We start from the raw sequence: 12,743 nt of genomic DNA on the forward strand, positions 1-12,743 counted from the left end.
AGGAAATGGAGCAAACAAAAAGAGAAGAAAAAGTTCAAACACTGCTCACAGTGCCCTCTGGTGGTCTGGTGGGGGATCGTCATATTGCTCACAGTGCCCTCTGGTGGTCTGGTGGGGGATTGTCATAAAGGTGGCTGTGATGCATTTAATACAGAATTGATTCAGTATGATCGGATAAAGCGGTAGAAAATGAGTGAGTGAGAGTGATTCAGTATGAATCTTTACACAGAATAATAAATAATACAATGTTAAAAGTCATGTATAAGTGAAAAGGTGAAGAACGCAAACTCAAAGAGGTTTAATTGACATAGTGTCATCATGTGCTCTGAATATTTAGGACGTTGGTGTCTAAACTTTGTTAAGAACGTCATTAAACAGTTCAGGTGGCACAGTTCAGACATAAAGGTTTATATCTAGGGATTTGTTTGGTTATTGAGACACAGCCGAGCTCCTCTCTGTTCCACCTTCCTGCTCCCTGTATAAGAACAGATTGTATGTGTGTGTTTATTTAATGCAGTAAGACTTGTGTAATATATTAAAAGTTTTATTTTTTATCAAAAGAAACATATCATTTCCAGTGTTACACACACATCAACACGACCACACAAACATCAGCATACATCGACACACAAACATCAACACACACACATCGACACACATCGACTCACACAAATCCACACACACACCCACATACACACATCAACACATATCGACACACACATCAACAAACACATCCACAAACACATGTGCACACACACACACACACAGATAGGTGGATGATTGTTTATTGCGTTCTGTCTGTTTTTCTGTTTTCATCTGGAGAGAAAATTCATACGTTGTCTGTAAATCCCGTCCAATCAACTTTTCCCATCCGGGAAACTTTTACCTTGACTTCATCCAATCAGAAATAAACTTCTAGAAATTTTGTCTAATTAAATAAACATTTCCAATGTGTCCAGGTCCAATCAGGGAAAAACTTCCCACTGTTTCTGTCCAATCACAAAAAAGCTTTCTGTGTCTTTCATCCAGTCATAGAAAAGTGGTTTGGGCCTGACTTCCTGCTTCCTGTTTCCCTGTTCACAGTCATGGTCTGAGTTGGAAGTTCAAACGTCAGCCTTCAGAGGTCTAAGCAGGCTCTAGTTTGTTGGAAAGGGCAGTGAGGATCTTGTCAAATTTTTCATAGCGTTCCGTTTTGCCTGCCTTGGCTCCGGCATGACCCCAGAACAGACGTAGGGCAAATTCAGTGTGGAAGACTTCGAGCAGCTCAGGAATCAGCTCCCAACCTGCTGCAGAGGGAGACAGACACGTCAGACAGTCAGTCACGCCGCTCAGATACAGCTGTGATAAACTAAATTCAGTGTGTAGATTAGGATCAGTGAGTGATGAGTTATGTTGTTGGTTGTACAGTGATTAGTGACGTCTGTGTCTGCGTGTGTGTGTGTGTACCTGATAGCAGTGTGTGTGCATGTTGTTGGTAATCGTTAGCATGATTAGCAGTGTGGCGTGAGGTCTGTAGGATGTTATAGAGGAGCTGGCAGCCTCTCTCACTGTTCTCCACTCCATCCTCTCCCTCCATCAGCTTTAACAATGGCACCATGTGGGGTAGCGACAGGGGACCAGACACAACCGAGTCTACACACACACACACACACACACACACACACACACACACACACACACACACACACACACACACACACACATTAAATCTTTATCTGATTTGGAAGGGAAAGTACTGTTAGCGTTAGCTAGCTAGTTTATAGGTCACAGGACACTGTGTCAGTGTTTTTCCTACTTTATTTGTTTAACTAAAATTTGCCCAGTTACATTAAATTCCTTACTTATATAACTCCAATTTAGTGACTGACATAACAGAATTAATTACAGTTACGCTTTAATGTTTAGTATATAATGCTATAAATACAGCAAATTGAATATTGTTTTCTAATGTGATTCATGTTCCTTCTAAACCTTTTGGCTGGTTCACACTCGAACCCTGTTGGTGTTGTGGTGAAGACAGTTTACTACTACTGCACTTGGCTGATCAAAAGGAAAATATTGAAAAATAAGAAGAAGAAGATACACACCATCACCCTCATTAAGTGCCTTCATGAAGGGCTTCAGGGTTTTCTCAAACAGAACAGCGCTCTCTGTGTGATTCCTCCTCAACACTCTCCATGTCATCTCCAACCGGACCAACTACACAGACACACACTTCAAATTACATACAGCTCAGTGGTGTGTCAGTACTGGGGCTTCAACCTCCAACCTCCAACCAACCTCTACAAGGTCATGAAGGTTGTGAGTTTAATTCCCATCATTTACAAGTAGTTACTGCTGAAGCTGACTTCCTTGACTTTAACTTCACCTTCTCAGGTGTATAAATGAGATAAAGCTGCTCTGGTTAAGAGTGTGTACTGTGCACGGCCTTGGACACTAACCTGAGGCATCTCAAGGGCCTTCATGACAGCGCTGAAGGCGTAGAGGTCATGGGCAGTAGACTGCAGAGCCTGAGCCAGCTGGATAGCCTTATGGAGCACCAGCGCCCTCTGGTTGACTGAGCCTGTACAGCCCAGCACATCCAAAGCCACCCCCAGTGCTAACAGGTGATGTCTCTCGAGTAGGTCCTGCCTGAGCTGGCTCCCATGTGGCAGTGTGATCAGCTCCAGTCCTGAGTTCACTCCCATCATTCTCTTTTGCTCCTCCGTCACACCTGTCACACGTGCCACCTGAAGAGCAATGATTTAGAACAGAAAACTACCAGTTAATTAGGAACATTCTCTACCAGTGGTAATAATATAAAACTGTGTGTATTTATAAGGCACAGTAAAACCGATACTTATCTCCAGATACCTATTTTGTACTCGAATTTGTATATTAGAATTCGTTCAAGAATATAAAAATGTTTAAACAACATGGCCACCAGAAATGTATAGCGTGTAAAAGCATTTATGAGAAGATACCACATGAACTACCCAATACTGTGGTACGTCTTATTCATCATGCAATGTTTCTCAACCTCATGTGGAGATGATGTTTGGTTTGCTTTCACAAATCTTTTGGTTTGGCAGAGTAAACAGACTTTGTCCAGAGGTTTCACATACACCATGTTGCAAACATGACAACTGGGTTAACACCGTGAAAAAACACCATGCAACAAAGCCTGTGATTAAAAATGTCCCTGTGCTGAGCGTTCATATGCGGTAACCAATACAAAACCTCAAAAAATATGCAAGCTTAAAAGCTTGCAAAAGTGGTTTGATCTTCGTGCAACCCTCTCAGACAAGGTCTCCATATCAAGCATGCTGAGGTCTGAAGTTATTAGCTTGGTCTGCAGTTGCCTAGCGACAGTGTGCTCATGAAATTAACCACTTAAACTCTGGCTTGTAAAAAGCGTAGATCTTTAGAAGTACTTGTTGGACAATCTGCTAGGTGATAGACATACTTTCTTCAAAAGAATATCATAGCTAGGAACCTTAATCCTATTAGCTTTACCTTGTTTTTATTGACCATAATGTCACATCCATGAAATTTGACACAACTCAGAGGTGAATGAGGTCAAGTTGTATTCTTAGGATCATATCTGGTGTCCACAGATAAATAGGGGATGAGGGTTTTGCTGTGATAGAAATGTAATGCTTGTTTGTAGACTCAGTAAATTAGTCCTTAGTGTATAGGCAAGTGTGTGTAAGGTATCACCTGGCAGTCCACACTGAGCATGTGCAGAGCCGTGGTGTCTGTATCAGTGTGAGCGAACAGCTCTTTGAGTGAGTGTAGTACACTCTGCTCCAGAGGTCGGTTGTTGTCAGGCAGCAGCAGTGAGCGGAATGCGTCCAGGCGAAAGGACGAGGTCTTCTCTGTCTCAGGACGGATGAATCGCCAGTCATCTCCGTTTCTCACTACCTCCATTACTCTGTCTCGCTCCTCCTTCTTTACCTCTACCTCTTGCTCTTCCTCATCTCTCTGGGCCTCAAGAAAAGTGAAGCTAGTCTCAGTGATACGTGCCCTGCTGCTCCATTTCTCTTGAGCACGGACAAGAGCTGCTGGACCTTTGGGCAACAATGACTGAGGGACCTGGGTTTAAAAGACAAAGGTCATGCAGGAATCTTCCCGTGTTATGTTACAGAATAACAAGGATTAAAATTATTTTAAAGGGCACATGCACATACCCGAGGCACAAGTTCGTCATAGAGCGAGGCAGGGTTGACCTCGATACGTGGTATGGTTGGCGATTTTGCTGGAAAAAAGGTGGACACTCGAATTGGTTTGGGTGGAGCCCGAGAATGCAGCTGTCCATCAGAACCACGAAGTGTGCAGCCTCCTGTTGCTAATTGGCTGGCATTGTGTGAGTGGGTGGAGCTAGGGCTGAGTAAAGGATCGCTGCCTGTACGAAACACCGGGGAAAGAGGATCCTGTGCTGGAGTGCTCTGGGGTACAGCTAAAACAATAGGAGATCAGGTTATAGTGTGTGTGTGTGTGTGTGTGTGTGTGTGTGTGTGTGTGTGTGTGTGTGTGTGTGTGTGTGTGTGTGTGTACCTGGGCGAAGGTTGCTATCTGATTGCGCTGACTGTAGTAATGGTCGTCCTACTGTCTCTAGATTAGCAGGTTGACTACCACTCCTACACACACAATAAACTGACTTACACTATTTAAACACATCAGCTAGGTTACTAACACTAGCGGAGTGAATGAAATAAAACAGACTGATGTTAAAATATTCACTTATTTTGTTTTCATAACAACAGCAAATACTTTTTACAGTTCATACATACCACAGTAAAAACACACATTTCACACCACCTTTAGACCACCTTTAACAACATACCTGAGCAGGTTGTAGCTGTTGACCTGAAGCATGTCCATATGTGTGGAGCTAAAGCTCCGCCTTTTGCCCTTCTCTGCTAAACACTGTGGCGCTGCCATAGAGCTTGTGCTTGGTAACCTCGTTGCCTGGCGCTCATTGATGACACGAAGAGGAATCGTACGTGTGACTGGATGAGTGATGACAGCTCCAGAAGCATGTGATATTGGCTGACGTCCACCGACGTGGAACCGCACCAGAGCAGCGATATTGTCGAACTGATCATTCTCAAATTGATACAACTCCCTTGAGTAGCCCTAGTGAACACAAACGAGCAAATGCATGTAGAACCTCAAATCTAGCTTATAGGCAATCATCTAAATAAATCCCAACCCTGGCCCTTGTTTTTTCTGCATCCACTAAACCTGTTCATTACCTGGGCACAGTAGGGGCTTTCTCCTTAAACCAAGAATAAATAATTTTGGAATATCATAGTCCTTTCTGCTCAGCAAACACAAATACACTACCCTTTTTAGGGCTTTACTTCCTCTGTGTGTCTCCTGCCTTTCTCAGTGTACCTTATCTGCTCTAATACAAGAAAACTTACAACAGACTTACAGTCTTATGATAGACTCTATGACAAACAAATGAGTCAAAACAGTGTTAGATTAGAGTGTAGCCTTTATGGTGTTCCAGTTTGGGTCAAAAATATAGTATAAGGGTGTAAATCCTTTGTTGGAAATATCTCTGGAGGGAGCTTCATGGACATACTTTATTATGCCTGTTTCAACACATCTGAATAATTTCACAATGATCTTGAAGACTAAGTGTACCTGATCAAGTAAGAGAGCTGTAAGTGTACCTGTGTGTAGGAGAACTTCAAGTGTACCTGTTCGGGTAGGAGAACAGTAAGTGTACATGTGTGTAGGAGAAATATAGGTGTACCTGAATGTATAGATGAACTGTAGGTGTATCTGATCAGGTAGGTGAACTGTAGGTGTACCTGATCAGGTAGGAGAACTGTAGGTGTACCTGTTTGCTTGGAGAACTGTAGGTGTACCTGATCAGGTAGGAGAACTGTAGGTGTACCTGATCGGGTAGGAGAACTGTAGGTGTACCTGTGTGTAGGAGAACTTCAGGTGTACCTGTTTGCTTGGAGAACTGTAGGTGTACCTGATCAGGTAGGAGAACTGTAGGTGTACCTGATCGGGTAGGAGAACTGTAGGTGTACCTGATTGGGTAGGAGAACTGTAGGTGTATCTGATCGGGTAGGAGAACTGTAGGTGTATCTGATTGGGTAGGAGAACTGTAGGTGTATCTGATCGGGTAGGAGAACTGTAGGTGTACCTGATCGGGTAGGAGAACTGTAGGTGTATCTGATCGGGTAGGAGAACTGTAGGTGTACCTGATCGGGTAGGAGAACTGTAGGTGTACCTGATTGGGTAGGAGAACTGTAGGTGTATCTGATCGGGTAGGAGAACTGTAGGTGTACCTGATCGGGTAGGAGAACTGTAGGTGTATCTGATCGGGTAGGAGAACTGTAGGTGTACCTGATCGGGTAGGAGAACTGTAGGTGTACCTGATCGGGTAGGAGAACTGTAGGTGTACCTGATCGGGTAGGAGAACTGTAGGTGTACCTGATCGGGTAGGAGAACTGTAGGTGTATCTGATCGGGTAGGAGAACTGTAGGTGTACCTGTTTGCTTGGAGAACTGTAGGTGTATCTGATCGGGTAGGAGAACTGTAGGTGTACCTGATTGGGTAGGAGAACTGTAGGTGTACCTGATGGGGTAGGAGAACTGTAGGTGTACCTGATGGGGTAGGAGAACTGTAGGTGTACCTGATTGGGTAGGAGAACTGTAGGTGTACCTGATGGGGTAGGAGAACTGTAGGTGTACCTGTTTTGGCCTGAGGACGATACGGATGATTTTAAAGTGCATGCACTGCTTTTTCCACATGCAGCTCAGGACGTAGTCACCTCCACTTGTGCTTGAGTCACGCACCAAGAAATCTCCATCATTTTTCAACAGCTCCTCTGCTCCCTACACACACACAACACACACACAAACCATAAACCTCAGTGAATTCAACTTTATTGTCACACACCTACTCCACCCTCTACTATTGATATACATGTGCAAAGGTAATAAACACAGTGATTAAACCCAGGGCTTAAATGCACACACACACACACACACACACACACACACACACACACACACACACACACACACACACACACACACACACACACACACACACACACACACTTTCACACACAGTCTTTTTGTGCTGCACTGTCTTTTGTCCCTGACTGTGTATTGTGTCACATATACATGTCACTGTGTCACTGTGTACATGTCACTGTGTACATGTCACTGTGTACTGTGTCACACACACACACACACACACACACACACACACACACACACACACACACACACACACACACACACACACACACACACACACACACACACACACACACACACACACACACACACACACACACACACACACACACACACACACACACACACACACACACACACACACACACACACACACACACACACACACACACTAAGAAGTCTACAGTGTCCTGCCTCTATGAATATTGTCCTGCGGCACTCACACCCATTGTAATGAAGAGCTTCGAGAAGCTGGTCATGAGGTACCCCATGCCCCAGTTACCACCCTCACTGGACTCACCACAGTTTACGTATTGTCAAACCACTTTACGAACCATTCCATTGCCACTGCCCTTCATTTAGCCCTCACCCACCTGCACACAAACACACACAAGCACACACTCAACTGTATGGACTGCACTGACCTACACCAATACACACACTTCTAATATACATTCATGTCTTTTGTCCTGACTGTCTTTTGTCTCACACTGTGTACACCAAGTTGTAAGTCCTTATCTCTGTGTTGTTCTATGTAGCTCCATGGGCCTGGAGAAACGTAGTCTCATGTCACTGTGTACTGTGTCAGATATATATGGATGAAATGACAATAAAAGCTTCTTCATCACACACACATACACACACACACACACACACACACACACACACACACACACACACACACACACACACACACACACACACACCCCTCACACTTCACCCTCCTGCCATCTGGAAAAATGTACAGAAGCATTCGGACATCAGGACCAGGACATTTTTTTCCACAAGCCAACAGACTCCTTTATAACTGAACTTAACCGGGCACAACACACACACACACACACACACACACACACACACACACACACACACACACACACACACACACACACACACTTCCAGTATACACCATGTCTACAGCACCACCGTATCAAACAGTTTACATGATGTATTTACACACAGTTTTTGCTGGTTACACATTCTGTCTTTCACACGTCAGTTGATGTTTTACACACTACATTATAACCTCATATAACTGCTGCTATAACACTAATGTGTTCATTACAGGATTTCTGCCCATTCTGCCTTTTGTCCTGACTGTCTGTTGTCCTGCATTGTCTTTTGTTCCACACAGTCTTTTTGTCCTGCATCGTCTTTTTGTCCTGCACTGTCTTTTGTCCTGCACTGTCTTTTGTCCCGCACTGTCTTTTGTACTGCACTGTCTTTTGTCCCGCACAGTCTTTTTGTGCTGCATGGTCTTTTGTCCTGCACTGTCTTTTGTCCCGCACTGTCTTTTGTCCTGCACTGTCTTTTGTCCCACACTGTCTTTTGTCCCGCACAGTCTTTTTGTGCTGCATGGTCTTTTGTCCTGCACTGTCTTTTGTCCCGCACTGTCTTTTGTCCCACACTGTCTTTTGTCCCGCATAGTCTTTTGTCCCGCACAGTCTTTTTGTGCTGCACTGTCTTTTGTCCTGCACTGTCTTTTGTCCTGCACTGTCTTTTGTCCCGCACAGTCTTTTGTCCCGCACAGTCTTTTTGTGCTGCACTGTCTTTTGTCCTGCACTGTCTTTTGTCCTGCACTGTCTTTTGTCCCGCACAGTCTTTTTGTGCTGCATGGTCTTTTGTCCTGCACTGTCCTTTTTCCTATGTTGTCTTTTGTCTTGCACTGTCTTTTGTCCCGCACATTCTTTTTGTCCTGCATTGTCTTTTTGTGCTGCATTGTCTTTTGTCCTCACTGTCTTTTGTCCTGCGCTGTCTTTCGTCCCGCACAGTCTTTTGTCCTGCAGTCTTTTTGTGCTGCACTGTCTTTTGTCCCTGACTGTGTACTGTGTCACATATACATGTCACTGTGTCACTGTGTACATGTCACTGTGTACATGTCACTGTGTACATGTCACTGTGTACTGTGTCACACACACACACACACACACACACACACACACACACACACACACACACACACACACACACACACACACACACACACACACACACACACACACACCTTGTTCTAGTCTTGCTGTCTCACGCACACTTTTGTAACAATGTCAATACACACACACCCACACACACACACACACACACCTCTCTGTGGAGTTGCCCATGATACCAGGCATGACTCCTGATATCATCAGTGCTGAGTTTAAGCTCCTCCTCCAGTTCTTTCTTCAGAGAGTCCATGTCCTTATTGCTTGAAAACACCTAAATGACATTTAGAAAATATTCAAAGAACAATAAAGTTAATATCATTGTTTGCCAAAAAAAAAATGCAATAACTACATAAAATGTTAGAAGTAGAAATAATAAGTCGCTGCTAGGAAATGAAATAACTTCAGGTTTATTTTTCAGTTTTGAAGAGAAATAAGATGGATGAATAAAACGATGCCTTATTATTATTACATCATTACATCATTATTAATAAAGTGTTGAATCAGTTTATGCCTTTAAATTTAAACATATCTTCAATACTGACATTTCATAGTATTACTGAGGGAATAAACCCATTCTAATCATTCACACTAGCTATTACTATGAGTGTTAAAGTGGACGTGTCTCACCTGAGCGATGAAGACTCCCACACTCCTCCTCTTGCTGTAAAACACATGAGAGTTGAGTGTGTTGTTAAAAGTACACGCCCTGTGATACACTGCTGCCAAGACCAGCTTTGTTTAACCAGGAAGTATATTAGACATTGGAAATTCATTTAACCAGGAATGTTGAAGGTCTCTCTCTCTCTCTCTCTCTCTCTCTCTCTCTCTCTCTCTCTCTCTCTCTCTCTCTCTCTCTCTCTCTCTCTCTCTCTCTCACACACACACACACACACACACACACACACACGCATGCACACACACCCACACCCACACACACACACACACACACACACTCAGGAACCCTGCAGGAATGGTGTTAATAGTACTTCCTTCCCACCCTAAGCATCCAAAAAGGAAAAGGAAGCACGGTGTTCATCCCACATGCATCCTGATATCATTTCCTATTTTGTGCACTGATACTGAGACCAAAGCTTCAACACTGTGTCTCTTAGCGTAGGTGTTAATTCTACACTTTATCTTTTAGTGTAAGTGTTAATTCTACACAGTGTTTCTGTTAATGTATGTGTTAATTCTACACTATCTGTTAGTGTGTGTGTTAATTCTACACTATCTGTTAGTGTGTGTGTTAATTCTACACAGTGTTTCTGTTAGTGGGTGTGTGTTAATTCTACATACTGCAGTGTTTCTGTTAATGTAGTGTTAATTCAACAACACAATACCAGTATGGGATACAAGTTAATTGAATAGTGTAGGTTTTAGTATGAGTGTTAATTAACTGGTTAGATATTAATTGTTAAGTAAACAGTTTGTGTCTTATCTGTTTCTGTAGACGTTAATCCCACACTGTTAGAGCTGTACTAATGAACACTACTGAGTGCTGTCAGTGTTAATTCTGCTGTGTTTTAGTCTGGTGCTGCTGCTCTACTTCATGCTAATCATTAACAGTGTTGTTGCAGGTTCCCACACACACACACACACACACACACACACACACACACACACACACACACACACACACACACACACACACACACACACACACAGAGTAACAAAAGACCCAGTGAGAAGAATAAACTCACCTGAACACAGTCTCACACACAGTGTTAATGTTAATATATAATCCACATACTGATTTGAGACAGAAATCCAGTAAAGTTAAAAACAGGAGTGTCCATGTCGTCTCAGAGCCTCGTCCCTCTCTGTCTCTCTCTCACATTCCCCAGATTCCTGTCTTCCCCCTACCTGTCTGAGCTCGGAGACTCAGAGCTCCCTCATCCTGAGCAAGCATGTCCACGCCTCAGACTTGTGTCAGCTTGATTATGTGCCTTCTGGCAAACTGGCAAACACATGTGTGTCTTTCTGCACTGCTCACTTTATTACCCCTTTACTTCGGGTTGCCAGATTGGATCAACCAGCTTATAGCACATGCAGGGTTCAGACGTCACCAAATACACTAGCTAGAAGTGAAAAAACCTGGCTAAACCTGGATAAACACACACACACACACACACACACACACACACACACACACACACACACACACACACACACACACACACACACACACACACACACACACACACACACACAAACATATGAATAGGAGACGAATGGCTCACTGATGGGGCAGTAAGGCTCAACTTAAGAGTTAAGTTGCCACTGCTGGGCCCTTGAGCAAGGCCCTCAACCCTCCCTCCTCCAGGGGCGCTGTATCATAGCTGCCTCTGCACTCTGACCCCAACCTCCTCAGTTGGGGTATGTGAAGAAAATAATTCCACTGTTCTGTAATGTTTATGTGGTGATAATAAAGGCTTCTGTGCCCCCGTTCTATGTAGGGAGTGAGAAACTGCAGCATTATTAAATGCCATAGTTCACTTCATTGGGTGTAGCGGACTGTTGGTGCAATATAGTGCACAGAGAGCAGTAATAGTAATAATATTAATATTAATAACATTAATAAATACACCTCTGTTTCTTTTACCATCCCTGAATGATTTGTTTTATTTGTCTTAAATTGTGTGTCTGCTCAGTTTCTTTCTTTTTTATATATTCTGCAGTTATTATCACTAAAACAACATCACTGGGTTTCACTACATGTTTAGGATGGAGCTGCTGGTCTCTAAGTGAACTACGTCATATAACAGTGCAGTAATCCATGTAGATTATTATTAGTTCTGGTTCAGGTTCAAGTCAACACTAATTTTATGTGAAGTGACACACAACAAAGGTCTTGTGTAAAGATCATACAAACGATTTACTGAGAAATCTGATCTTATCTTGTTTTCCTATGAAGCTTATAATCACAAGTTGATAATAATCACAGATTCAGACACCATTTTTGTGAAGGTTTAGTCAGACATGACATCACTCTGCTGTAGTTAGTTTAGTATTTCCTGTGGCACTAACACTGTGAAAATAAATGTGCTGCAAATGTGACCCTGATCTCGTCTGAGAAGAAGGTGAGCCACAAACGTCAACTAACAAACAGAGTCTTATAAAACACACACACACACACACACACACACACACACACACACACACACACACACACACACACACACACACACACACACACACACTAGTGTCCTTTATGTGATTTAGTGCATTATATGGTGTGTAGTGTCCTTTATGTGATTTAGTGCACTATATGGTGTGTAGTGTCCTTTATGTGATTTAGTGCACTATATAGAGTGTAGTGTCCTTTATGTGGTTTAGTGCACTATATGGTGTGTAGTGTCCTTTATGTGATTTAGTGCACTATATTAGGTGTAGTGTCCTTTATGTGATTTAGTGCACTATATGGTGTGTAGTGTCCTTTATGTGATTTAGTGCACTATATGGTGTGTAGTGTCCTTTATGTGATTTAGTGCACTATATGGTGTGTAGTGTCCTTTATGTGATTTAGTGCACTATATGGTGTGTAGTGTCCTTTATGTGATTTAGTGCACTATATAGAGTGTAGTGTCCTTTATGTGATTTA

General features: G+C 43.0%; 1 protein-coding gene across 3 annotated transcripts in view; it reads right to left on the bottom strand.

Moving 5' to 3' along the window:
* Positions 1 to 528: 528 nt before the first annotated feature.
* sh2d3a (SH2 domain containing 3A) overlaps positions 529 to 12,743 on the bottom strand; it is a 15,607-nt gene continuing 3,392 nt past the window's right edge. Inside the window, exons 1-12 of one of the 3 annotated variants that reach the window (XM_027152994.2) lie at positions 10,843 to 11,135; positions 9,770 to 9,803; positions 9,297 to 9,413; positions 6,699 to 6,842; positions 4,826 to 5,118; positions 4,537 to 4,619; positions 4,170 to 4,438; positions 3,700 to 4,074; positions 2,442 to 2,729; positions 2,088 to 2,199; positions 1,447 to 1,632; positions 529 to 1,286 (exon numbers count right to left, since the gene is read on the bottom strand). In XM_027152994.2, the coding sequence (XP_027008795.1) occupies positions 1,126 to 1,286; positions 1,447 to 1,632; positions 2,088 to 2,199; positions 2,442 to 2,729; positions 3,700 to 4,074; positions 4,170 to 4,438; positions 4,537 to 4,619; positions 4,826 to 5,118; positions 6,699 to 6,842; positions 9,297 to 9,392 (2,007 nt within the window). In that variant the 5' untranslated portion in view covers positions 9,393 to 9,413; positions 9,770 to 9,803; positions 10,843 to 11,135 and the 3' untranslated portion in view covers positions 529 to 1,125. Of the gene's footprint in view, positions 1,287 to 1,446; positions 1,633 to 2,087; positions 2,200 to 2,441; positions 2,730 to 3,699; positions 4,075 to 4,169; positions 4,439 to 4,536; positions 4,620 to 4,825; positions 5,119 to 6,698; positions 6,843 to 9,296; positions 9,414 to 9,769; positions 9,804 to 10,842; positions 11,136 to 12,743 lie in introns of those variants that run through there. The other 2 variants (XM_027152992.2, XM_027152991.2) reach the window with 2 other exon arrangements.

Source organism: Tachysurus fulvidraco, chromosome 18 (genome assembly GCF_022655615.1).
Source record: "Tachysurus fulvidraco isolate hzauxx_2018 chromosome 18, HZAU_PFXX_2.0, whole genome shotgun sequence".
Classification (NCBI taxonomy): domain Eukaryota; kingdom Metazoa; phylum Chordata; class Actinopteri; order Siluriformes; family Bagridae; genus Tachysurus; species Tachysurus fulvidraco.